The sequence below is a fragment of the Oncorhynchus mykiss genome, chromosome 17 (assembly GCF_013265735.2).
Source record: "Oncorhynchus mykiss isolate Arlee chromosome 17, USDA_OmykA_1.1, whole genome shotgun sequence".
NCBI classification, from domain to species: Eukaryota; Metazoa; Chordata; class Actinopteri; order Salmoniformes; family Salmonidae; genus Oncorhynchus; species Oncorhynchus mykiss.
Window position 1 is genome coordinate 66955036 of NC_048581.1, and position 26243 is coordinate 66981278.

Here is a 26243-nt window from a genome sequence, read left to right on the forward strand (position 1 = left end):
CTTGGAAAGCAGCCAGTCGAATGATGGATCACACCCAGCCAAATCGTGGCAGGATACATGGGGAATGGCAACATCAATAAGGGACCTGCCTAGACTGTGAAACAGCCCATAAAGCCTTTAGATAGAAAGGAATGGAGAATTGTTTAACACTTAGTGTATGAGAAGATGTTTCAGAGGAGTGTTACCACATATTCAATTAAATTCCGATTATTGACTTGGCTCCCAGGTGTAAAGCAAAATTACAACACAAATTAAAGTAATACATCCATCTGTCACAAACACCTCCCTTCCTTCCTATCCCTCCCTTCCCAGTCCCCTCTAGAGATAGAGGATACCCGACCAACGTGCAACGAGACAGATGTGGCTGTTTCTACGACATTTTGAGATCAAATACGTCTTTAAATTAAAATGACAGAAATTATACCCGCTTTGAATAGAAACATTATTGCATGAATTCTACGTTGGTTACTGTCGCTGATGTCACAGAGGTCAAAGAGGTCAACAGGAGGTCAGGTCAGGGGTCGCACCTGCTACGGTTGGCCAGTGGCCATCTGCCATGTTACTGTCACAACACATGGGTTCATTCATTACCAGCAGGGTGCGAGAGGACAGACACCTTAAAAGAATTGGGAGACACTAACGATAACCAGGACTGTCTAATCCCTGTCACACCATTAGCGATAGTTAGAGCACTCAACTTGGTTTCTAAATAGTTTTAGCATGGACATTACCATTGAAGGCTACCACCATTTTAAAGAAGTCAACTGGATGGGGATCCCTATGGGTTGGGAGCAATCAGCCAATGGGAAAATCTCAATTTCATCCTCCTCAAATCCCATTGAAGGAGAAGGTCAGAGGGGAGGGACCTCTGCCTTTCTCATCAATGGGTTTTGGGAAAGAGACAAGGAGAGAGGAGTATGAAATTGAGACCTTCCCATATATCAGAGTGAGACACTCTTTTCAAGTGGCACAGACACAGCTATGACCGGACGTGATTTTCGTAGCAGGTTAGGAGACCATTTTCGAAGTGGCGTGAAAAGAGTGTTTCAGAGCATTGTCTTCTTCTTCAAATTGGGTGCTATGGTTTCTAAATGGCTTCAAGCTATATCACCTCCATCTAGTGGCCACAAATTAATGACATACAAAATTTGGTTCAAGACTCCAGTACAGCAGGTGGCCAGCCTGGTCTCATAGACTAGACGTAACATAGTAAATGTAAATCCGAGACACTCAATTTATTATGATAAACTCAGCAACAAAAAAAAATGTCCTCTCACTGCGTTTATTTTCAGCAAATTTAACATGTGAATATTTGTATGAACATAACAAGATTCAACAACTGAGACATAAACTGAACAAGTTCCACAGACATGTGACTAACAGAAATTGAATAATGTGTCCCTGAACAAAGGGGGGGGGGGGGGGGGGGAGGGTCAAAATCAAAAGTAACAGTCAGTATCTGGTGTGGCAACCAGATGCATTAAGTACTGCACTGCATCTCCTCCTCATGGACTGCACCAGACTTGCCAGTTCTTGCTGTGAGATGTTACCCCACTCTTCCCCTAAGGTACCTACCTACAAGTTCCCGGACATTTCTAGGGGGAATGGCCCTAGCCCTCACTCTCCGATCCAACAGATCCCAGACATGCTCAATGGGATTGAAATCCGTGTTCTTCGCTGGCCATGGCAGAACACTGACATTCCTGTCTTGCAGGAAATCACGCACAGAACGAGCAGTATGGCTGGTGGCATTGTCATGCTGGAGGGTCATGTCAAGATGAGCCTGCAGGAAGGGTACCACATGAGGGAGGAGGATGTCTTCCTTGTAACGCACAGCGTTGAGATTGCCTACAATGACAACAAGCTCAGTCCGATGATTCTGTGACACACCTCCCCAGACCATGCCGGACCCTCCACCTACAAATTGATCCCGCTCCAGAGTACTGGCCTCAGTGTAATGCTCATTCCTTTGACAATAAATGCAAATCCGACCATCACCCCTGGTGAGACAAAACCGTGACTCGTCAGTGAAGAGCACTTTTTGCCAGTCCTGTCTGGGCCAGCGGCGGCGGGTTTGTGCCCATAGGTGACGCTGTTGCCGGTCATGTTGCTGGGGTGGCAGGTAGCCTAGTGGTTAGAGTGTTGGACTAGTAACCGGAAGATTGCAAGATCGAAAAAAATCTGCCGTTCTGCCCCTGAACAAGTTAACCCACTGTTCCTAGGCTGTCATTGAAAATAAGAATTTGTTCTTAATTAACTGACTTGCCTGGTAAAATAGGCCTTACAACAGGCCTACAAGCCCTCAGTCCCGCCTTTCTCAGCCTATTGCAGACAGTCTGAGCACTGATGGAGGGATGTTCCTGGTGTAACTTGGGCAGTTGTTGTTGCCATCCTGTACCTGTCCTGCAGGTACCAATCCTGTGCAGGTGGTCTGCCACTGTGAGGATGATCAGCTGTCTCCCTGTAGTGTTGTTTTAGGCATCTCACAGTACGGACATTGCAATTTATTGCCTTGGCCACATCTGCAGTCCTCATGCCTCCTTGCAGCATGCCTAACGCTCGTTCACACAGATGAGCAGGGACCCTGGGCATCTTTTTTTGTGGTGTTTTTCAGAGTCAGTAGAAAGGCCTCTTTAGTGTTCTAAGTTTTCATAACTGTGACCTTAATTACCTACCGTCTGTAAGCTGTTAGTGTTCAACAGGTGCATGTTCATTAATTGTTTATGGTTCATTGAACAAGCATGGGAAACAGTGTTTAAACTGTTTACAATGAACATCTGTGAAGTTATTTGGATTTTTACAAATTATCTTTGAAAGACAGGGTCCTGAAAAAGGGACATATCCTTTTTGGTGAGTTTATATATATTTTGAATGGTGACATTTGCGTGATTGGTTTTCTATCGCTCATTAGCATGTCACTTCAATGATATCATGTCACTTTGTGGGACTGTGGGTCAATTAACCTTGTCGGATTGGGCGTTTGGTGTTACGTTTGGTATTGTTGCATAAGCCATAAAGTTACTTCAGGTAAAACAAGAGTATAACACGATGGATGGGCATAGAACATGAACCTCTGGCAACCCAAAAGAAGTGTGTTCGAATCTCATCACGGACAATTTTAGCTACTTAGCATGTTAGCTAACCCTTCCCCTAACCCTAACCTTAACCCTTTAACCTAACACCTAACCTTAACCCTAACCCAGAACCCTAACCCCTAGCATAGCTAACGTTAGCCACCTAGCTAATGTTAGCCACAACAAATTGGAATTAGTACATATCAAAAATATTGCAAATTCGTTACATATTGTAAGAATTGCAATTTGTGACATATCATATGAATTGTCATTTGTAACATATCACACAAAATGGTTTTTGGACATCCACAAATTAATACATACCTTAAGATATCATACTAGAGCATTGGGCCAGTAACCGAAAGGTTGCTGGATCGAATTCTCGAGCTGACATGGTAAAAATCTGTCGTTCTGCCCCTGAGCAAGGCAGTTAACCCACTGTTCCCCGGGTGCAAAAGATGTGGATGTTGATCGTGGCAACCTGCCGTACCTCTCTGATTCAGAGGGGTTGGGTTAAATGCGGAAAACACAATTCAGTTGAATGCCTTCAGTTGTACAACTGACTAGGTATCCCCCTTTCACAATAGCTGGAAGGAGGCAGATTAACATTTACTGTGTTACATCTACCCCTGAGTTCAGGTTGCAGCAGCAGTAAATCACCAATTAGCTGTACACTTTTATCAAACATAAAATAAGAATAAAATGGACTACGTTAAAATGCTGCTGTCACAGAAACCATAACGCCACACATACAAAGATGAGACCTCTTTCCACCTCTATAGTCACGCCACAGCATTTAGCATCCAGTAACTGTCTCACTGCATGAATCAACAGCCATACAAACGAATGGGGTTAGAATAAAGGATTTTCTATTGTTAGCAGTGCACCTCAGAAACAACTGTTACTTTACAGAGATGTACCTGTAGAGCAAAGGAGGCTGCTGACGGGAGGACGGCGCATAATAATGGCTGGAACGGAGCAAATGGAATGGAATTAAACACATGGCAACCTTGTGATGTATTTGATACCATTCCACAATTCCGCTCCAGCCATTACCACGAGCCTGTCCTCACACATTAATTATTATTAAGGTGCCACCAAACCCACCAAACAGGGTGACACTGTATACTTTGCACAGCATAGTTTCATTTCTACCTCATTTGGATTTCATGAGGAGCATGACAAACTATCTATTAAGAACCCATTTAAGGTGAGTTACAGAGATGAGATACATTAGCAATTCCCTGAAGCACTTTCTGTTCTGAGAGATCGTATTCTCTTCACGCAGGATCTGGATGTTATTACTAGAAAGACCACCTCAGTCAGTGAGATAGGTTTAATAACCATCTGCAGAGAAAATGACAAGATACATGTATGTAACATCAGCCTGGTCTCATAGACTAGACATAACATAGTACATGTAAATTTGGAAAGATATGATATGTTATGTTTGGTATTGTTACATAAGACAGATAGTTACTTCAGGCAATAACGAAAGTAGGGTGGTTATTCGGGCATACAACACAACATGAAAGCAACCCAGAGGACGCGAGTTTGAATCTCATCACGGACAATGTTAGCATTTTAGCTTATTAGCAAATGTTCAACTACTTGCTACTTTTCAGGTACTTTTCAACTACTTAGCATTTTAGCTAACCCTTCCCCTAACTCTTACCGTAACCATTTTAGTTGACCCTTCCCCTAACCCTAACCTTAACCCTTTAACTCCTCACCTAGCTGACGTTAGCCAGCTATGTTACAAATTCTAGCCAGGTGGTTAACGTTAGCTAGCTGGCTAACGTTAACCACCTGGCTAGAATTTGTAGCATATCATATGTCTACCATGGGTTTGCACTTCCCACTGCAGTTATGAGCTGATAGAATCATATTACCAACCTGGTCTTAGAGCATTTCATATTATTATGTACGGAAATCCGAGACTCCATTTAGTATGATATGTTACATTTCGTATGTTATTTATTAATTTGTCGATGTCCATTACACATTTCATATGATATGTTAGGAATTTCAATTCATATTATATGTTATGAATTTGCAAACGTACAACATGTTACAAATTTCCAAAATGTACGATATGTTAAGAATTTGTAAAATGTATTATATCTTACGAATTCTAGCTAGGTGGCTAGATGGCTAACATTAGGTAGCTGGCTAATGTTAGCGATGCTAGGGGTTAGTGTTAAGATTAAGGTTGGCGTTAGGGTAAGGGTTAAAGGGTTAAGGTTGGGTTTAGGGTGAGCTAACATGCTAAGTAGTTTCAAAGTAGCTCAAAAGTATTAAGTAGTGGAAAAGTTGCTAATTAGCTATAATGCTTAAGTTGTCCATGAAGAGATTCAAACTTGCAACCTATGGGTTGCTGGACGTTTACATTATATGCCCACCCATCCGTAGCAAAAAAAGTAGTAAGTCGTTGAAAAGTTGCAAATCAGCAAAACATTTTCATGAAGAGATTCAAACTCACTACCTTTAGGTTGCTAGACATTTATGTTCTATGACCACCCATCCACTCACAACCATACCAAACATAACATCTCATTGAGTGTCCCGGATTGACGTTTACTATGTTAAGTATAGTCTATGAGACCAGGCTGACGGAAGACACCTGGGTGGGAGACAGTGGAGAATAAAACCATCAGAAATATTTTATTTGTCTTCTGTCCTGGAACAGTCATTTATAGACTCATGGGAACAACACCAGATATTTAACTTGTGATTTATATTATTTTGAACACCTTACTTTTGTGACATGTAGCCTATGAAAAGTGGCCACTGTAACCAGTTCAGCCCGAATGCTTGTAATACAGTTGGTATGTTTGAACATGAACATATTTGTCCATATTCCAATAAATAGACTGGCTACATGGTCTAATGTTTATGATAATTGACTTACAGAATGGTGACCAAGACCAAGCAGCTGATACTCACGTGTTTTTTTTGCAGTATGAAATAATGGGGTGTGCAAAGGGTTAGGCGGAAGGAGTCAGGCTGTTGTCACATGGTTTGTGTTTGCTGCCTGGTTAGTGGGAGTGGTTGAGACATTTTATGAGAGAAGTTGAACAGTTATGTGTTAAATCTTCGGAAACCTCAAAAGTTGAAGGGGACCACAACATCTGCATTGCATTGGCCTGAAAATATGGAAATTCCTGCCGTAAACCTCAAGGTAAAGTCGGTTGTTAACATGTTTGCAATAGTTGTAAGTCATACATACAATGCTGACTTTATTTACACTGCTCTTACTTGATACGCGCTTCGACAGTATTTACATTTTATTATTAACGTGTCACTTCAGCCTAGTTACAGAAACATAAGCGTTATGTCATTGTTGACTAAAAAATAGCAACAATTGTGTAACAATCTTGTCACTTCTATCGTACGTGAAATGACCCAGTCAGGGCTTATCACGAGATGCTGAGTTCGTGGTTAAACTTCTTCAATCAATTCACGTTCTTAATTTATTGTAAATCATTGATCGTTTAATGAAATGTCAGGCATCCGTTATCAATTCAAGTGGAGTTGACGCAAATTGCCTCATTGGGCACAAAAAATGTGAAAGTCACGTGTATGATGTTGACTTTCTTTGTCCCCACAGGCCATAGTACTAATGCACTGGCTACTGACCATCTGGTGAGTAAGTGGGTGGGTTGGCTCCTCTCAAGGGTTTTTCATACACCTGTGGAATTTCGCTTGTTGCCGACTCCAACTGAGGAAAGTGGTCTACATGGTTCACTTGTGTTGCGTTTTCTCTATGGATGGCTGCACAAACATAATGCTCTACCTGAAGAATTCATAGTTACAGTCAGTCACAGAAGAGGCTAACTTTAACCACAAGCTGATAATGGACCACTTCTCAGCTACATGCTTTGCCTCCAGAGTTTGTCAAATACAATTGTCAATTTGGAGATTTATGAGGCCTACTCTTTTAGAGACGCTAGTGTATGCTGAACATTTGGAAGTGTCTGTTGGTATTTTTTACTGTGTGTGGTTCCTAGGGGCTGCATGGCCTGGCTACCCCCCTCCTATGCCTGGGGGAACTTCAGTGTCCTGGCTGTGGGTGTGTGGGCCATTGCTCAGAGGGACTCCATCGATGCTGTACTTATGGTGAATCACTTCCTAAAACTCCTGTACCATCTCAGACAGAAAATGCCAAAGATTAACCCTCAATTACACACATTACAGAAAATGACATCGGCGCTCCAGTCCGCCCAGATTAGTCGCTGCTCAACACCATAGTAAATCACGGAGTTGAGTTTAGCCGGCTAGCTATCAATAAGAATCATCCTACCCCATCAGGCTCTTATATGCATTTGTCTAGTTTCTCCATCTGCATTTCCCTTCCAGTTTCTTATTGGGATTGCAGTGACGATACTGACGGACATCATCCATTTTGGGATCTACTATCCGCTGGCCGAAGGTCTAGCAGAGAGGAACAGGGACACATTCCGCTTCAGTGCGGGCATGGCCATCCTGGGCCTGCTACTCAAACCTGTCTCTTGCTTCTTCGTCTACCAAATGTACAGAGAACGTGGAGGAGATTACAATGTCAACTTTGGTGAGTGTGAGTAGAGCCACCATTAGTTTACAGTAGGGCTAGTTACTCACTATCACTTCTAATGTTAAAAATAAGGTTTTGGGGTTTGTAGAAATAGTCTCAGGACTATCCCTGGACTGGTATGGACAAAGTCCGAAGCATGGTGTGATGTGATCATCCTAGTGCCAAGGAGATTTTGAGAGGAAATTACATTCTCCAAGCTATAATCTTGCCTGGGCTGTTTCATGTCGTTGGACATGAGAGGATTGTAGTGCACAGGCTGGCTGCTCAGAGCCTTTGTGTAAAACTGTACTGCAGGCAGATCAAACCAGAGTCAAGCTAATTGAGTTACAGAGACGGTCACAAGACAAATGCGCCTGAGACACTCACTAACTAGTGGACCATCCTAGCCAGGTCACATATCATCGATGAGCAAAATAATCTGATTGGAGTTCCTCTGTCTTTCCCAGCTAATTGGAAGAGTACAGTACACAGTAAAGGACAATTACACAGTGGAATCTATAATGGCAGTGGCAGAACCCATTCCCTTCTCAACTTGATCGAAGTCAAACTGAGATGTTAGCACAACACAAGTCCTGGGTGTTTTTGCAGAGGTTTGGTGACTGTTCTCAAAACCTACTGGAACAGGAAGGGCATGTTATGCTACCCCATAGAGCAGTAGGACATGCCTGAAATCCATTTGAATGGTGTGTTCATACTAGATAATTTGATGGTTCTGTCAGGCCTTGTTACCCTGAATAGACAAAGATATGTTTTGTCAAAAGTTGTATAAGTTGATCAACCCAATTTGACTCATGGATATTCAAATAAGAATAGAGCATTAATGAAGTTGACTTGTCTGTGGTAAAGTTGAATGATGCACAGCAGGGACATGTGGCTTTGATTGGAAACTAGGTGATTAATAAAGTTAATGTTCTAAGTTTTCAAGGTCTCTTTTAAATGCTCTCTGATTGCTTGACATGGGGGTGGGGGGGGGGGGCTCTGGGATCAAGGTGGCGTCCTGCAGTGCTATAAACCAAGGAGAAGGCAATCAAGGTGTGTGTCGATTTAAAACCATTTAACGCTGATAAGTACAGTACATTATGTAGAATTACAGTACTAGAAGTTAGTATTTTGATTGGCAGTCATAAAAACACTTCTCACATTACTTTTCCCCTTGACATTACTTACAAGAAATGATGTTGTAGTCTATTTCTTGTACCAGCGTTTCTATAAGCATTCAAGTGCAAAATGTCTGCCGTACATCACCCTTCTACATTATTACACATAAGAGTAAGTAAACCATTTATTTATTCCACTTTCATCAATAATATTAAAGGTAAACTCAGCAAAATTACATTGCCATCAGCAGCACTACAGATATTGAGACTAGATGCAAGACTTCGCCCACACACAGTATCTGGTGCATGGTAACCTGGACACCAAAACAGAGAAGTTGAACCTTGCACTTCAATGCTCTGTTGTTGTGGAAATTGACCAACTATGCTGTTTACTTTCTGCATTTACGTTATAAATTTAAGTCTGGGCACAAAACCCTGTTAGTCTGCTTTTGTCATCCCATACCAAACATCCAATAGTTAGCATTTCACTAAACCTCACTCTGTCACACTACTAGTGATTGAATGTTGTCTTTAGCTTTCTGTCTGTGAGTGGAAACAATCCTCTGTCCTGTCTGTATCTGTTCTGACCCTGTTTGCGATTTGTCTCCATCCCCCCCCCCCCCCCCCCCTGCTGCTTGCCTCTGACCCCTCAGACTTAGACACCTCAGTGGACAGTCGCTGCACCACGGATAGTGCCGACAGTGCCTTTATCGGCCGCCGCTACTGATCCTCTTCTTCTTTTTCATCATTCCTTTATTTCCATCAATCCTCCCCTCACACAGGAAGTAAGGGAAACTGCTGGGCTGAAGAACTACAGCCATGCCTCTACTTCTTGTCTTGTTTTCTGACTGTCCAGTCTTACCTCTTGCCACATGACTCCAGTATCTGTGTTTGTGTCCCATCATCCTCCTCTGCTAATCACATGTCATATCTGCTTGTCACTCCTTCCTACAATTCTGAAAGTCACATCTGTTTCACTCCATGAAAATGATCTTTACATATTCTTGCTTGACGTTTGTGCTTTTGATTGAATGTTTTTATGACTTTATGAAGTAAAGAATATTTTGGACTGCATCTGTATTCATCAGAATAAGGTTGAAAATTAAGGTCATAAATGGATGATTTGAGATAAACAACTTTGTGCACTTAAATATCAGTGTTAGACTTTTGAAAATTTATGCAGACATTTTAAAGTAATATTTTTAATAAACACTATAAGTGAAAATGCTCAATCTATTTTTGCGTCAGTGTTATCTGATTTTCATTATCCATATTGTGGTTGAACGCTAAGGTTGGCTCTTACAAGATTGATCACATGTTCGGGCACTCAATTCTATGTTCTCAGGTTTGGTTTTAGGCAGCCATTGGTATTCTGTCTGCGTGACCATACAGGACTGGGTGACTGTTCAGTATGCACTAGTGGTTCATCATGAGTGAATACTGCAGCCTGTAAGATTAGCCCCACACATTTCCTCTTCAAAAGTGTGTTATAAATCAAGTTTGTTTGCGATGTGCTGTTTTTGAAGGGACTCTCATATACAGGGTTTTCAGTGTAAACAATTACCAAGGAGTTTGGCTTTGTAGATATGCATTCCTTTTATCTCCTGGGTGGTGTTCTGTTCCTCCCTTTTCATTCTCTATCATTTGACTGTGGGTCACCTGACTGTGGTAGTCTAACACCGCTATGATTGTGTGAGTCCTGCAGCTTGGTGTCATTGAATGTAATTCATCAAATGTAATTTGCCATTTTCTGTATGAACCTTTAACATGGAGGTTGACGTTGGGTTTTATGTTGAAAAATGATAACATTTGACAGTTTAATGTTCTGTGTATCAGCTATATTTTGAAAGATCTCTTGTCTCTACACAGCAGGCTTCCCCAGTGTAACACGAAACAGAGATGCTTACCAGTCCATTGACCAGCAGGACCAGTCCACCAGCTCAGCCAACCCCTTCAACCAGGCCGAGGGCACCAAGCCTGGACCACCACACTCCTACTGAGATACACCACTCACTTTATTCTCTTGGAATTACATGGTGTCAAGAAGACATCCATAATGTTTTTTTCCTTTCATATCGGTATTTGCGAACTGCAAAATACCTTTGTCCTGAGCTTTATTCAATCCCTTACCAGTAATGCCTCGTTCTAAATACTCACTGTCATGGTAAAATAATATGATCTGCTTACTGTATGCTTGATGCTCAGGGTAATGTCACATACACTGGAAATACCTTGGACCCAAGCCCAACACTAAAAGGAGAAGTGAAGTTTTTGAACTTTATGGTGTAGTAACAGTGGGATAATACAGAATTATACAGCAGAGTTTGCCTGCCTTCTTACCAATATCTACCCTGTCCTAAATGCTACTATATTTCTTACTTTGACTTTATTTAAAAGATGCCTGATGAAAGGTCTGTGTTGTCCTAACCCTTAAAGATGGACATGAGCGTTTACAACAGTATTATTGCCAGTGTTTGGAATAACCAGTGCTCTGGTTTTGTTATTTTAGCAAGCATTATGTTAGTGTATCATAAGCTATTCTCAGCACCACCATCTACTCAAATCAAAACGTATTGAAGATGTCAAATAGAGAGGATAATGGTGGTGCTGTTTGTAAACCCTTCCATTTGACTATTAATTTTAACACAATGCCATCAGACATTTCCAGTTTTACCTCACCATCTATGTGACAGAGCATTACAGCTTTCAGGGAGGACTTGTATCTCTTTGTTGTAAAGTCAAATATTACCCTCTAATGTTAGATCCTGTTTCAGGATCAGGAGTGTTTTGAAAAGGTCAAGATGTAGAAAGCGTGCAAGTCATTTGGTTTGCAATGGTTCTTTGACATTCTTTATTGAAACTATTTCACTGTGAGTATACTTTTAAAATCAGAATTAAGAATGAGAGAGACTTTCTGCCTTCTATACCTTACGGGTAGGATTTACCTCTGAGCTGAGAGAGAAGCAGATATCTGTTACAGCCCAGTAAATATGAACCAGGAAGAACAACTATTCCTGGTTGTGATTTGCATAGATTTGTCAGTGTTTTAACAGGGCACATTCTTTGTAAAATGTTAGCACTTGTGTCCTCATTCATTCCAAATGCATAATTTTTTTATGTACCTGATCAATTTTGTTTGATTTTTGTCTTTGCCTTTCATGTGTAAATGCACTAAAGCATTTGAAATGCTTTAGTGCACTCTTAGCTTTACATTGACTGAGGCAATTTTCTTTAACAACTAATGTGTTTGTCCCAGCAGTGTTGAGTTGTTCTCTTGATAAAATACAGAACTCTCTATTGATCTGAATGAGTTACAAGCCATATTGATTTGAGTAACATGGGTGAATACCAAACATTCACAACCTTGAAATTCTATCCACAGTTAATTAAAAAAACTACAGCTCTGACATAATTTGCATTTTTCATGGAGTGTTTTATTGAAGTATAATCCAGGGTTGAGAAAAATATGCATAATAACTTTTTAAAACTAAATGCTGCACTAAATTGCACTTAAAACCAAATGCTATACCCTTGCACTTGTCTATTAAAACACTAGACAATTACACCGTTTTCTACACTTAACAAAAATATTAAAGCAACAATTTCAAAGATTTTACTGAGTTACAGTTCATATAAGGGATTCAGTCAATTGAAATAAATTAAGCCCTAATCTATGGATTTCACCAGACTGGGAATACAGATATGCATCTGTTGGTGACATAGACCTTAAACAAAAAGGTAAGGACGTGGATCAGAAAACCATTTACTATCTGGTGTGACCACCATTTGCCTCATGCAGCACGACACATCTTTGTGTGAAGTTGATCAGGCTGTTAACATTCAATTATCTGGCAACAGCTCTGATGGGCATTCCTTCAGTCAGCTTGCCAATTGCACGCTCCCTTCTGTGGCATTGTGTAATGTGACAAAAGTGTGACAAAACTGCACATTTTAGAGTGGCCTTTTATTGTCACCAGCACAAGGTCCACCTGTGTAATGATCATGCTGTTTAATCAGGTTCTTGATATTCCACACCTGTCAGGTGGATGGATTATCTTGGCAAAGGAGAAATGCTCACTAACAGGGATGTAAACAATTTTGTGCACATTTTTTGAACAATATGCTTTTTGTGCATATGGAACATTTCTGAGATCTTTTATTTCAGCTCATGAAATATGGCACCAACACTTTACATGTTTTTATATTTTTGTTCGGTGTAACAACAGATCTTTTACATTTGTCTTTATATAAGACAATACAGAGCACTGTTTCTACAAGTTGCACAGTACAAGACAACATGGCTATTGTTGGACACTACTTTGAAAATCATATAGCACTATAAATTGTCAATAAGTTGTTTCCATTGACTCTCCATTGACTTATTATGGGGCGGCAGGGTAGCATAGTGGTTAGAGCGTTGGAATAGTAACCGGAAGGTTGCAAGTTCAAATCCCCGACCTGACAAGGTACCAATCTGTCATTCTGCCCCTGAACAGGCAGTTAACCCACTGTTCCTAGGCTGTCATTGAAAATAAGAATTTGTTCTTAACTGACTTGCCTAATAAAACAAATAGGAACCCACTTGAGCTTGTCTTAAACATATTGTTGACATCTGCTGGGACTGCCCAAGCAGAGCTCCTGATTGACATGTGCATTGAGTTGGTTGGAACCTCTCCAGCGGCCTGGATTGACTTCAAGTGTAAGAATTTCCACGACATTACTTTGAATATAGCACTATAAATTGTCAATGATATGTTTAAGAAGAGCTCAAGTGGGTTCTATTATAATGCCTGTCAGACAGACAGGCTCTCCTATGTTTTTATTATACTAGGCAACTTATTTATATTTGAATGATTTAGCATAATTCATTAATATTTTTTTCATGAATGTGACCGACCGATCATAACATGTGACAAAGGCTTCTTCTCTCTAAGCTGAGACCTTGAAACTGCGATATCTTTCTTTCATGCCAAATTGCAGATACTGATAAGTGAGGATTCGTTAAATTAGTCACTTGCATGAACATATAAATTGCCTATTAGAACAGCACATGAATAGAACGTAGAAATTAGTTATCAGAAAAGCACAAACATTAAAATTCCTTTACAGTACTTTTTTTATTAAGGTGACCCCTAACCAGGCTTTACCATATCATACATCTCCCTCATGCATCATAATGATGTTTCCACCATGTCCCTTCCTTTTTCTTCTTCCCTCTCTTTCAATCTGTCTCTCCTCTCAGACATGTCTCTGATAACCTTGGCAAATTCCACTAAACCCTAAACCTCAACTAAATCTTGTAATGAATAATGTGGAAATTGAACAAGTTAGAGTAACCCTGGATTGTAAATTGTCATGGTCAAAACATATTGATGCAACAGTAGCTAAGATGGGGAGAGGTCTGTCCATAATAAAGCGCTGCTCTGCCTTCTTAACAACGCTATCAACAAGGCAAGTCCTACAGGCCCCAGTTTTGTCCCACCTGGAATACTGTCCAGTCGTGTGGTCAGGTGCCACAAAGAGGGACTTTGGAAAATAATAATTGGCCCAGAATGGATCAGCACTGCTGGCCCTTAAATGTACATGGACAATATGCATGTCAATCTCTCCTAGCTAAAAGTAGAAGAGAGATTGACTTCATCAATACTTGTATTTGTGAGAAGTCTTGACATGTTGAATACAAGAGCTCTCTGTTTAAATTACTACCACACTGCTCAGACACGCATACCCAACAAGACATGCCACCAGAGGTCTCTTCACAGTCCCCAAGTCCAGAACAGACTATGGGAGGCGCACAGTACTACATAGAGCCATGACTACATGGAACTCTATTCCATATCAAGTAACTCATGCAGGCATTAAAATCAGATAAAAAATACACTTTATGGAACAGCGGGGACTGTTTAGAGACAAACACACAGGCACAGACACACGCATACACACAGATGATAACACACTCACTATACACACATGTACACATGGATTTTACCTTCATTATGCTGGGCCACAGGAAGAGTACCTGCTGCCTTTGCAGCAGCTAATGGGGATCCATAATAAATACAAATAGAAATCCTGGACTTCCTGACAGGTCGGCCTCAGGTGGTGAGGGTAGGCAACACCACCTCCACCTCGCTGACCCTCAACAAATCACATTTTATTTGGCACATACACATACAAGGGGGCCCCTCAGGGTACGAGCTCAGTCCCCTCCTGTACTCCCTGTTCACTCATGACTGCACGGCCAGGCACGACTCCAACACCATCATTAGCTTGATCACCGACACTGATGAGTCAGTCTACATGGAGGAGGACAGAGACTTACCAATGTGGTGCCATGACAGAAACTTATCTTTCAACGTCAGTAAGACCAAGGATCTGATTGTGGACTATAGGAGAAAGAGGTGAGAGCACGCCCCCATCCACATCGACAGGGCTGTTGTGGAGCAGGTCGAGCGCTTTAAGTACGTTGGCGTCCAAATCAGGACTTAACATGGTCCACACACACCTGCACAGTCGTGAAGAGGGTACGGCAGCACCTTTTCCCCTCAGGAGGCTGAAAAAAACTGGGCATGGACCTTAAGATCCTCAAAAGGTTCTACAGCTGCACCATTGAGAGCATCTTGACTGGTTGCATCACTGCTTGGTATGGCAATTGAACTGGCCTTGACCACAAAGCACTACAACGGGTGATGCGGACAGCCCAGCATATTACTGGTGCCGAACTCCCTGCCATCAAGGACTATACCAGGCGGTATCAGATGAAGGCCCGAAAAATTGCCAAAGACTCCAGCCACCAAGGCCATAGACCGTTCACCCTGCTACCATTCTTCTCTGCAGATCCTCTCAAGCTCTGTCAGATTGGATGGGGAGTGTCGTTGCACAGCTATTTTCAGGTCTCTCCAGAGATGTTCGATCAGGTTCAAGTCCGGGCTCTGGCTGGGCCATTCAAGGACATTCAGAGACTTGTCCCGAAGCCACTCCTGCATTGTCTTGGCTGTGTGCTTAGGGTCGTTGTCCTGTTGGAAGGTGAACCTGGCTTCCGTCTGGCCACTCTACCATTAAGGCCTAATTAGTGGAGTGCTGCAGCCATGGTTGTCCTTATGGAAGGTTCTCATCTCCACAGAGAAACTCTGGAGCTCTGTCAGAGTGACCATCGGGTTGTTGGTCACCTCGCTGACCAAGGCCCTTCTCCCCTGAATGCTCAGTTTGCCAGCTCTAGGAAGAGTCTTGGTGGTTCCAAACTTCTTCCATTTAAGAATGATGGAAGGCATTGTGTTTTTTGGGACCTTCAATGCTGCAGAAATGTTTTGGTACCCTTCCCCCAATCTGTGCCTCGACGCAGTCCTGTCTCAGAGCTCAATGGACAATTCCTTCGACATCATGGCTTGGTTTTTGCTCTGACATGCACTGTCAACTGTGCAACCTTTTATAGACAGGTGTGTGCCTTTCCAAATCATGTCCAATCAATTGAATTTACCACAGGTATACTCCAATCAAGTTGTAGAAACATCTCAAGAATGATCAATGGAAACAGGATGCACCTGAGCTCAATTTGAGTTTCATAGCAAAGGGTCTGGATACTTACGTAAATAAGGTATTTCTGTTTTATATTTGTAATACATTTGCAAAAATGTCTAAAAACCTGTTTTTGCTTTGTCATTATGGGGTATTGTGTGTAGTGTGGAAACCTCTTCAAGATTAGGAGCGTTTGTCACAAATGAAGTGGGACACTGTCACCAAAATCACCCCAGAATGAGAGTTACCAGTGGGGCAAAAAAGTATTTAGTCAGCCACCAATTGTGCAAGTTCTCCCACTTAAAACGATGAGAGAGGCCTGTAATTTTCATCATAGGTACACTTCAACTATGACAGACAAAATGAGAGAAAAAAATCCAGAATATCACATTGTAGGATTTTTTATGAATTTATTTGCAAATTATGGTGGAAAATAAGTATTTGGTCACCTACAAACAAGCAAGATTTCTGGAAACAAGCTAGTGATCGGGCAGAGCCCGTTTATTAGTTCTGCTCTCACATATCTGCCATTTATCACTCGACCCCCTTCTTTGCCACAGTAGATTGATGAGGGAAACAAATAATTCAATCCATTTTAGAATAAGGCTGTAAGGTAACAAACTGTGGAAAAAGAGAAGCGGTCTGAATACTTTCCAACTGCACCGTATCTTCCTCAAGTACCTTTCACCTCTGCACATTGATCTGGTACTGGTACTCCCTCTATATAGCTCCATTCTTGCGTATTTTATTTTATTCCTCTTGTCTTAGTTACTAATTATATATATTTTTTAATTTCATAAAACTCTACATCGTTGAGAAATGTTCGTAAGCAACAATTTCACTGCGAAGGCTAGCTACACCAGTTGTATTCTGTGCATGTGATTAATACAATTTTATTTGATAAAGAGTAAAAATTCAAACAGAAGACTAGAAAAAGCTCAAACTAAGTTTATTCACCCACTGGGTCATACAGCTGCAAAGACAAGGTATGATTACACAAGCACTTCTATTTATAACCTCCTAATAGGCGAAGTCAACTCCTTACACATGTAGACAGCCAATTCATCTCTGTTGCTAGGCAGGAACTTAATTGGTTCATCTCACTGGTGTAGTCATGGCCCTTTCTGATGCTAGAACCTTTGTGGGCGTGGAAGTGTATGTGTGTGATATATACAGTGCCTTGCGAAAGTATTCGGCCCCCTTGAACTTTGCGACCTTTTGCCACATTTCAGGCTTCAAACATAAAGATATAAAACTGTATTTTTTTGTGAAGAATCAACAACAAGTGGGACACAATCATGAAGTGGAATGACATTTATTGGATATTTCAAACTTTTTTAACAAATCAAAAACTGAAAAATTGGGCGTGCAAAATTATTCAGCCCCTTTACTTTCAGTGCAGCAAACTCTCTCCAGAAGTTCAGTGAGGATCTCTGAACGATCCAATGTTGGCCTAAATGACTAATGAGGATAAATTACAATCCACCTGTGTGTAATCAAGTCTCCGTATAAATGCACCTGCACTGTGATAGTCTCAGAGGTCCGTTAAAAGCTCAGAGAGCATCATGAAGAACAAGGAACACACCAGGCAGGTCCGAGATACTGTTGTGAAGACGTTTAAAGCCGGATTTGGATACAAAAAGATTTCCCAAGCTTTAAACATCCCAAGGAGCACTGTGCAAGCGATAATATTGAAATGGAAGGACTATCAGACCACTGCAAATCTACCAAGACCTGGCCGTCCCTCTAAACTTTCAGCTTATACAAGGAGAAGACTGATCAGAGATGCAGCCAAGAGGCCCATGATCACTCTGGATGAACTGCAGAGATCTACAGCTGAGGTGGGAGACTCTGTCCATAGGACAACAATCAGTAGTATATTGCACAAATCTGGCCCTTATGGAAGAGTGGCAAGAAGAAAGCCATTTCTTAAAGATATCCATAAAAAGTGTTGTTTAAAGTTTGCCACAAGCCACCTGGGAGACACACCAAACATGTGGAAGAAGGTGCGCTGGTCAGATGAAACCAAAATTGAACTTTTTGGCAACAATTCAAAACGTTATGTTTGGCGTAAAAGCAACACAGCTGAACACACCATCCCCACTGTCAAACATGGTGGTGGCAGCATCATGGTTTGGGCCTGCTTTTCTTCAGCAGGGACAGGGAAGATGGTTAAAATTGATGGGAAGACGGATGGAGCCAAATACAGGACCATTCTGGAAGAAAACCTGATGGAGTCTGCAAAAGACCTGAGACTGGGACGGAGATTTGTCTTCCAACAAGACAATGATCCAAAACATAAAGCAAAATCTACAATGGAATGGTTCAAAAATAAACATATCCAGGTGTTAGAATGGCCAAGTCAAAGTCCAGACCTGAATCCAATTGAGAATCTGTGGAAAGAACTGAAAACTGCTGTTCACAAATGCTCTCCATCCAACCTCACTGAGCTCTAGCTGTTTTGCAAGGAGGAATGGGAAAAAATGTCAGTCTCTCGATGTGCAAAACTGATAGAGACATACCCTAAGCGACTTACAGCTGTAATCGCAGCAAAAGGTGGAGCTACAAAGTATTAACTTAAGGGGGCTGAATAATTTTGCACACCCAATTTTTCAGTTTTTGATTTGTTAAAAAAGTTTGAAATATCCAATAAATGTCGTTCCACTTCATGATTGTGTCCCACTTGTTGTTGATTCTTCACAAAAAAATACAGTTTTATATCTTTATGTTTGAAGCCTGAAATGTGGCAAAAGGTCGCAAAGTTCAAGGGGGCCGAATACTTTCGCAAGGCACTGTAACTCTAGTTGGAGGATCGTTGTGGTGGGACCCTCTGCCCCCCCTCCTAGAGGTTTCTTCTCACTTCATCTGTGTTACAATGATGCTTGTACGAACTCGAACCCAGTCGCAGAGAAACACAACAAGCAGATGTAACGGTAAATTCAGCTCTTTCCTTAAAGTCTTGACAAAACAAGGCAACAGCACTAGTGCTCTAAACAATTAGTTACCTGGAAACTAGAACAAAAGGCAAGGGTGCCCTCCAGTGGTAACCCAAGGGAACAACAATCAAATAAACGGAACAGGACCCCCCCCCCCCCCCCCCCCCCCCTCAAGGTACGGCTCCTGAAGTTCCACTAGGGATAGCAGAGAGGCGAAGGAAGTCCAGAATGAGTCCAGGATCCAGAATGTCCTGAGTCGGAACCCAGGATCGCTCCCAGGACCGTAACCCTCCCTGTCCATGAGATACTGGCGACTGGAGAGGATGCGTCGCACAGTGTAGGCTGGTTGTCCCGCTATCATTTGAGGCGTAGGTGGAGGCTGACTGGCCAGAACCAGATGACTGAACACCACAGGCTTGAGTCTGGAGATGTGGAAGGTCTAATCAAATCAAATGTATTTATATAGCCCTTTGTACATCAGCTGATATTTCAAAGTGCTGTACAGAAACCCAGCCTAAAATCCCAAACAGCAAGAAATGCAGGTGTTGAAGCACGTTGGCTAGGAAAAACTCCCTAGAAAGGCCAAAACCTAGGAAGAAACATAGAGACGAACCAGGCTATGAGGGGTGGCCAGTTCTCTTCTGGCTGTGCCGGGTGGAGATTATAACAGAGCATGGCCAAGATGTTCAAATGTTCATAAATGACCAGCATTGTCAAATAATAGGTCTGGGACAGGCAGCACGTCCGGTGAACAGGTCAGGATTCCATAGCCGCAGGCAGAACAGTTGAAACTGGGGCAGCAGTACGGCCAGGTGGACTGGGGACAGGAAGGAGTCATCATGCCAGGTAGTCCTGAGGCATGGTCCTAGGGCTCAGGTCCTCCGAGAGAGAGAAAGGAAGAGAGAAAGAGAGAATTAGAGAGAGCATACTTAAGTTCACACAGGACACCGGATAAGACAGGAGAAGTACTCCAGAAGGATGGTGGAATGAACCCTCATGGACCGGGGAAGATGAAGGCAATAGGCCACTGGATTGATGCGCTGTAGAACCTTGAATGGCCCAACGTACCGGGGTGCCAATTTCCTAAATTCCACGCGTAGGGGCAGATCCCTAGTAGACAACCAGACCATCTGGCCTGGATGCAGGAGAGAGTGGTCGGCCTGTCGTTGAGCCCGAGCAGAGGACCTCAGGAGCACTGACTGAGCCCTCTTCCAGGTCCGGCGGCAAAGAGACCAGGTTCTTGTGGTCTTTCCAAACCATAAAAGGATGTTCCGAACCCTCCAACCAGTGCCACCACTCCTCCAAAGCCAGTTTGACCGCAAGCAGCTCCCAATTGCCGACATCATATTTCCTCTCCCATGGAGTGAGACGTCTGGAGAAGAAGGCACAGGGGTGGAGCTTTTGGTCTTTAGCCGAGCGCTGAGACAGAACCGCACCCACGCCAACGTCAGAAGCAACCATCTCTACCACGAAGGGAAGAAAAGGATCCGCATGAACTAGAATGGGTGCAGAAGGAAACTGACATTTCAGGTCCTGAAACGCCCTCTCAGCAGCAGAGGGTCCAGCTTACATGCCCAGCCGAGCCCTTGGTGAGCGCTGTCAATGGCGCAGCCATAGAACTAATGTCTCTCACAAATCTCCGGTAGAAGTTAGGAAAACCCCAAAAACTTTTACTGAAAAGTTGATTAATGTGCACTGTCCCTGTAAAAATAAATAAACTCAAACTCAATGTACACAATTTTCGGCCTTCACGAACAAGTGGTGAGCGAGGAGTCTTTGAAGGACCTGGCGTACATGTTGGACGTGTTCAACCATGGACCTGGAGAAGATGAGGATGTCATCCAGGTATACAAACACGAACTGGTGAAGGAAGTCGCGCAGCACGTCATTAACCAGGGCCTGGAAAATGGCTGGAGTATTAGTAAGTCCAAACGGCATGACACGGTACTCATAATGTCTATTAGGGGTGTTGAACGGTGTCTTCCACTCGTCTTCCTATCTGATACGCACCAAATTGTACGCTTTTTGTAAATCCAATTTTGAAAAAACGTAGCTCCCTGGAGTCTCTCAAAAGCTGATGACATAAGAGGCAGAGGGTAACGGTTCTTGATGGTAATGTTATTCAAACCCCGGTAATCGATACAGGGACGTAATCCCCCATCCTTCTTCCTAACAAAGAAAAAGGACCAATCATAGGACCTGTGAGGAGGTAGTTCGCTGGCCCTTTGTTTGCTGAAGACCTGACCCAGATCCCAGTAATCCTGAGGTACACGGGAAAGATCAGGCTTGTCATTCCCAGCCAGGGGAACTGGAGCATCGGAAGCCACCAGACGAGCAGGACCAGAAGGATGAGGAGAGAGCTACTGGTAGGTGAGCTGGCATGAAGGACTCCATCCCAGAATCCTTCCTGAGGGCCAGTCAATTTAAGGATTATGGATAGAAAGCCACAGATGTCCAAGAACCAGGGGAAGCTCAGGAGAGTCCACCAGATGTAACTGGATAAGCTCCACATGGTAATACAGAACTCGTAACTGAATAGGCATGGTGAGTTTCTTCATCTTCCCAGACCATAGGGGTTGACCATACAACGCAGTGACCGACAATGGAATGTCCAGCTTATTGAGAGGCAGTTCCTGTTGGCGAGCTAATGTGCAATCCAGAAAACAGCCGGTAGCCCCAGAGTCTATGAAAGCAGGAATGTCCAACTGCCCATTGTCCCACTGCAGGTGCATACCGTGTCGACGGCGGGAGACTGTATCTGACTCACCAGTATTCTCTCGTTTACTGACAAGTCATCCCATCAGCTCGGGACAGGAGCTCGGGACAGGAGACACGGAAAGGTAAGTAAGGACAATGTTGCTCGTTAATCCTGGGCCTTCTCTCCAGAGCGTAAAGCCGTCCTGGTGCGTCCCAATTGCATCGGCTTCTCTGAAGGGAAACCAAAGCCCGAAAAGAGACCTCTGACGGGGTACAGAACAAGCAGGCGCAGCATAGGGCAGTGGGACACCCAAAGAATCGACTCCTTCAGCGGGACCAGAAACAGTGGAGACCACTCGGAATCCCTCCGTCCTCTCATGACAACGTTCCTGGAGCCGGTTGTCAATCCGGATGGCCAGAATGATGAGTTCATCCAGAGTGTCAGGGTTGTCCCGGGAAGCTAGTTCATCCTTGAGAACCTCGCTGAGTCCGTTCAGAAAGGCTGAGTGAAGTGCCTCTGTATTCCAACTGCCCTCAGCGGCGAGCGTCCGAAAGTCAATGGCGGGGTGCAATGAGTCTTTGAGCAGCGTTTCTGCCAATGATGGGGTGATCAAAAACCCTCCTCATCTCCTGTGTGAAGCTTTGCCAATTAAAAACAAATGTCTGGTTGCTGCTCCCATATGGCCGTGGCCCAGGCCAGAGCCCATCCTGAGAGCAACAAGATGACGTATGTAACAATGGAATGCTCGGTGTGAAACGTTGATGCCTGCAGCTCGAATACCAGAGAGCATTGGAGCAGGAACCCACGACACCTCTCAGGATGCCCCTCATAGTGCTACGGTGCGGGGAGATGAGGCTCCCGAAGAGAGGAAGTCACTGAGCTGGTAGGGAGTGGAGGATTAGGAACAGCCACAGGAGCAGCAGCTGTTGCTCCCGTCTGTCTTGTCTGCAGAGTGGACACGAGTTCTTAAATCATCTGACAATGCCTGCAGCCGCACCTCATGGTGGCCAAGCACAGTTCCATAGTGGGTGAGAGCCACCGTAAATGGTGGAGTTCAACATGTTCCTCAGACGACTGAGAAATCTCTGCTGGGTCCATTGTTGGCTTAGGTCTTCTGTTACAATGATGCTTGTACGAACTCGAACCCAGTCACAGAGAAAAACAGCAACCAGAGGTAAAGGTAAATTCAGCTCTTTACTTAAAGTCTTGACAAAAACAAGGCAACAGCACGAGAGTGCACTAAACAAAACATAAGCCCTAAGCACAGATACAAGCAACAGAGGAACCTAAATAGCAAGGCAACCAGGTGAACAGAGATGGTAATCAAAACCAGGTGAAACCAATAAGTAATAATTAGGGTGACCTGGAAACCAGAACACAAGGCAAGGGTGCCCCCCAGTGGTAACCCAAGGGAACAACAATCAAATAAACTGAACCTGTGACAATCTGTTGACTTGACCTCAAGCTGAATTCCTCGCTTCTCTCTCGTTTCCGCAGCTGGCCTGCCTTATCAGAGACTAACTATTGCCCTTCGCCTCTGTCGTGACGTTGTATTAGTTAATGTGACGACTGTTGCTCATCGAATGATTAAAAGTTTCTAATTGCGTGATTAACTGAATCAAGCAATTATTAACTCATTAGCCTGGGGCACCATGGGAAAATACGTTTTTAATTGAGTTTCTATTTCCCAAACACACTATGGCGCGTGTTACCCAAAATGGGGATTTAAAAGAGAGAAAAAGTGAAAGTACACGAGAGAAATATACATTTGGGTGAATTTGTCAGCTATGCTTACTCTAACCCTAGCCTTGCCCCAAACTGCCGCTCTTATGGGTCAGAATATAATTATGTAATTACGTGGGGAAGGCTGGACCATTCAGTCTGCTCAATGACGCACTTCTCCGGCGCACCTCTCTGGTCGTCCTCACGATGTCAGTGTCCTTTTGGCTTAGGAGTCTGTTCCCTCGCCCTTGTTCTGGAAGGGCTCTTCTGAGGACAGACAGCTATGTAGCTCAGAGCTCACAGTGTAGGAATGAAACAGTGTAGATACCACGATTCGATGGGAAGTAGAAGCTAGGTGGTTCGACTTGAATTCACCCGCTTAGCCACAGCTACTCATCCGTAGCTTGGGTAGAAAAATATTTATTTGTCTTCAAACTTGTGTTGCGTTTTGGGTTCGTTGACTTTTTAGACCTCGGCTGCAGCTTGGATCACGTAGTCTTATTTGTAAATTCTTTACTCACAGGTTTTATACCCTTTTGTCAGAAGTGGGCGTAGCCGCCTTTAGGGCAATTCTCTGGGCGTACCTAGTTAAGAGGCAAGGTCTAGATTTTACTCAAATCCAATTTTAGACAACTAACTTCACATTTCATCTTTACCAAAACATTCTCTTTGATTTGGACATTTTCCATACAACGTACAATGTATAAACATCAAACATATACTAGGTAAACTGTTGACGTTACAATGTTTTCTTAAAAACATAATCTATTAACCTTTCATAACAAACAAAAATGACATACATTTTCATATTCCGTCTATCGTCATGACCACCATTGTGGCTGACGGAAACCATTGTTCCAAAGTCCCTTTATTTCATGTTTAATGTTCTGAGGCTGGTTCTCTACAGTAACAGGACAAAAGGAATTTGTCTGTGGCCTAAGATTTACCAGGGGCGTGAGGGGTCATGAAACCCCCACATCTTCAGACCCCTAGATCTCTCCTCCTCTGTTGGGGTTGAGAGATAATCTGTTGGGTTGTGGTCTCCTGTAACCTGACCTGATCAGGACAGTCATGAGACCTTCCTCCTTAGAAACATGGAACAGAATATGAACTTTCTGCTCTTCCCATTTTCTCAATCAGTAGCTTCCATACACCAAGTCCCTTTTTACCATTCATTGACCCCAACATATAGATTCCTTATACGTGTAAAGTAATCAATAAATTCTAGTCTGGCAACATGAACAAGTATATTTCAAGCTAGAATCTAACAATATTAAACACCAATGTTATTCACTAAGTTGATTGTTTATATTTAGGATCATTTGTTACAGCTTTGTCATTTTATTTTGTATTTATCTTATTTAATTATTTCATATATTTTACTTGTGATAAGGCCACACAGAGGGCCAGAGATAATTACAGGTACCTGTAATAATCTGAAGTACCCAAAAGTGCCATGACACCTGTTTAAGACCTTCAAACAGGTCAACATTCAAATCCTCAAAAAGTTCTACAGCTGCACCATCGAGAGCATTCTGACTGGTTCCATCACTGCCTGGTATGGCAACTGCTTGGCATCTGACCGCAAGACGCTACAGAGGGTAGAGCGGTCAGCCCAGTATATCACTGGGGCCAAGATTCCTGCCATCCAGAACCTCTATACCAGGTGGTGTCAGAGGAAGGCCGTAAAAATTGTCAATGACTCCAGCCACCCTAATCATAGACTGTTCTCTCTACTACCGCACAGCAAGCGGTACTGGCGCGTCAAGTCTAGTTCCAAAAGGCTCTTTAACAGCTTCTACCCTCAAGCCATAAGACTGCTGAACAGTTCATCAAATGGCTACCCGGACTATTTGTTTATTATCTATGCATAGTCACTTTACCCCTACCTACATGTACATATTACCTCAATTACTGTCACGCCCTGACCTGATTATTCTTTGTTTTCTCTATATATTTTGGTAAGGTCAGCGTGTGACGAGGGTGGTATGTATGTTTTTGTCTCATCTAGGGTTTTTTGTATGTCTAGGTGTGTGTGTCTAAGCTAGACATATTGTAGGTCTATCGTGGCCTGGATTGGTTCCCAATCAGAGGCAGCTGTTTACCGTTGTCTCTGATTGGGGATCCTATTGTCTATGTGATGTTGCATGTTAGCACTCAGTTTCGATAGCGGTCACGGTCGTTTTGTTATTTTGTTTGTTTAGTGTACTTCGTGTTTTTTCATCATTCATTAAAAGTATGAATTCGCACCACGCTGCGCTTTGGTTTCCTCACTACGACGATCGTGACAATTACCTGGACTAACCTGTACCCCTGCACATTGAGTTGGTACCGGTACACTCTGTATATAGCCTCGTTATTGTTATTTTATTGTGTTACTTTCTTTCTTACTTTTGTTTATTTAGTAAATATTTTCTTATCTCTTATTTTTCTTAAAATTGCATTGTTGGTTAAAGGGCTTGTAAGTAAGCATTTCGCGGTAAGGTCTACACCTGTTGTATTTGGCGCAAGTGACAAATAAAATATGATTTGAATTGATTTGAGATGTGCTAGATTGTGATAGATTACATAAAATCCTTGAACGATGCCAAAATTCTGGTAGTTTTCTGATAAACTTTGAAAGTAATA

The 26243-nt window shown here is 42.8% G+C and overlaps 1 protein-coding gene across 7 annotated transcripts; it reads left to right on the forward strand.

Moving 5' to 3' along the window:
* Positions 1–6055: 6055 nt before the first annotated feature.
* Positions 6056–12156, forward strand: agtrap (angiotensin II receptor-associated protein). Of its 7 annotated transcripts, none has more exons than XM_021569461.2 (5): positions 6056–6255; positions 6685–6719; positions 7085–7193; positions 7434–7650; positions 10614–12156. In XM_021569461.2, exons 1-5 carry the CDS (start codon positions 6229–6231, stop codon positions 10742–10744), a joined length of 519 nt encoding a protein of 172 aa, XP_021425136.1. In that variant the 5' UTR covers positions 6056–6228; the 3' UTR covers positions 10745–12156. The 7 variants fall into 7 exon arrangements, with proteins under 7 accessions (XP_021425136.1, XP_021425137.1, XP_036806379.1 ...); XM_021569462.2 differs by having other exon boundaries at positions 10617–12156; XM_036950484.1 differs by lacking the exon at positions 10614–12156 and adding an exon at positions 9398–9980.
* The last annotated feature ends 14087 nt before the right edge of the window (positions 12157–26243 follow it).

Excerpts from the sequence above, each read along its gene's own strand:
- agtrap (XM_021569461.2), top strand. The coding sequence starts at position 6,229 with ATGGAAATTCCTGCCGTAAACCTCAAG. Across the intron at positions 6,256-6,684 it reads TTCCTGCCGTAAACCTCAAG|GCCATAGTACTAATGCACTG; the intron begins GTAAAGTCGGTT and ends TTGTCCCCACAG. Across the intron at positions 7,651-10,613 it reads CAATGTCAACTTTGGTGAGT|CAGGCTTCCCCAGTGTAACA; the intron begins GTGAGTAGAGCC and ends GTCTCTACACAG.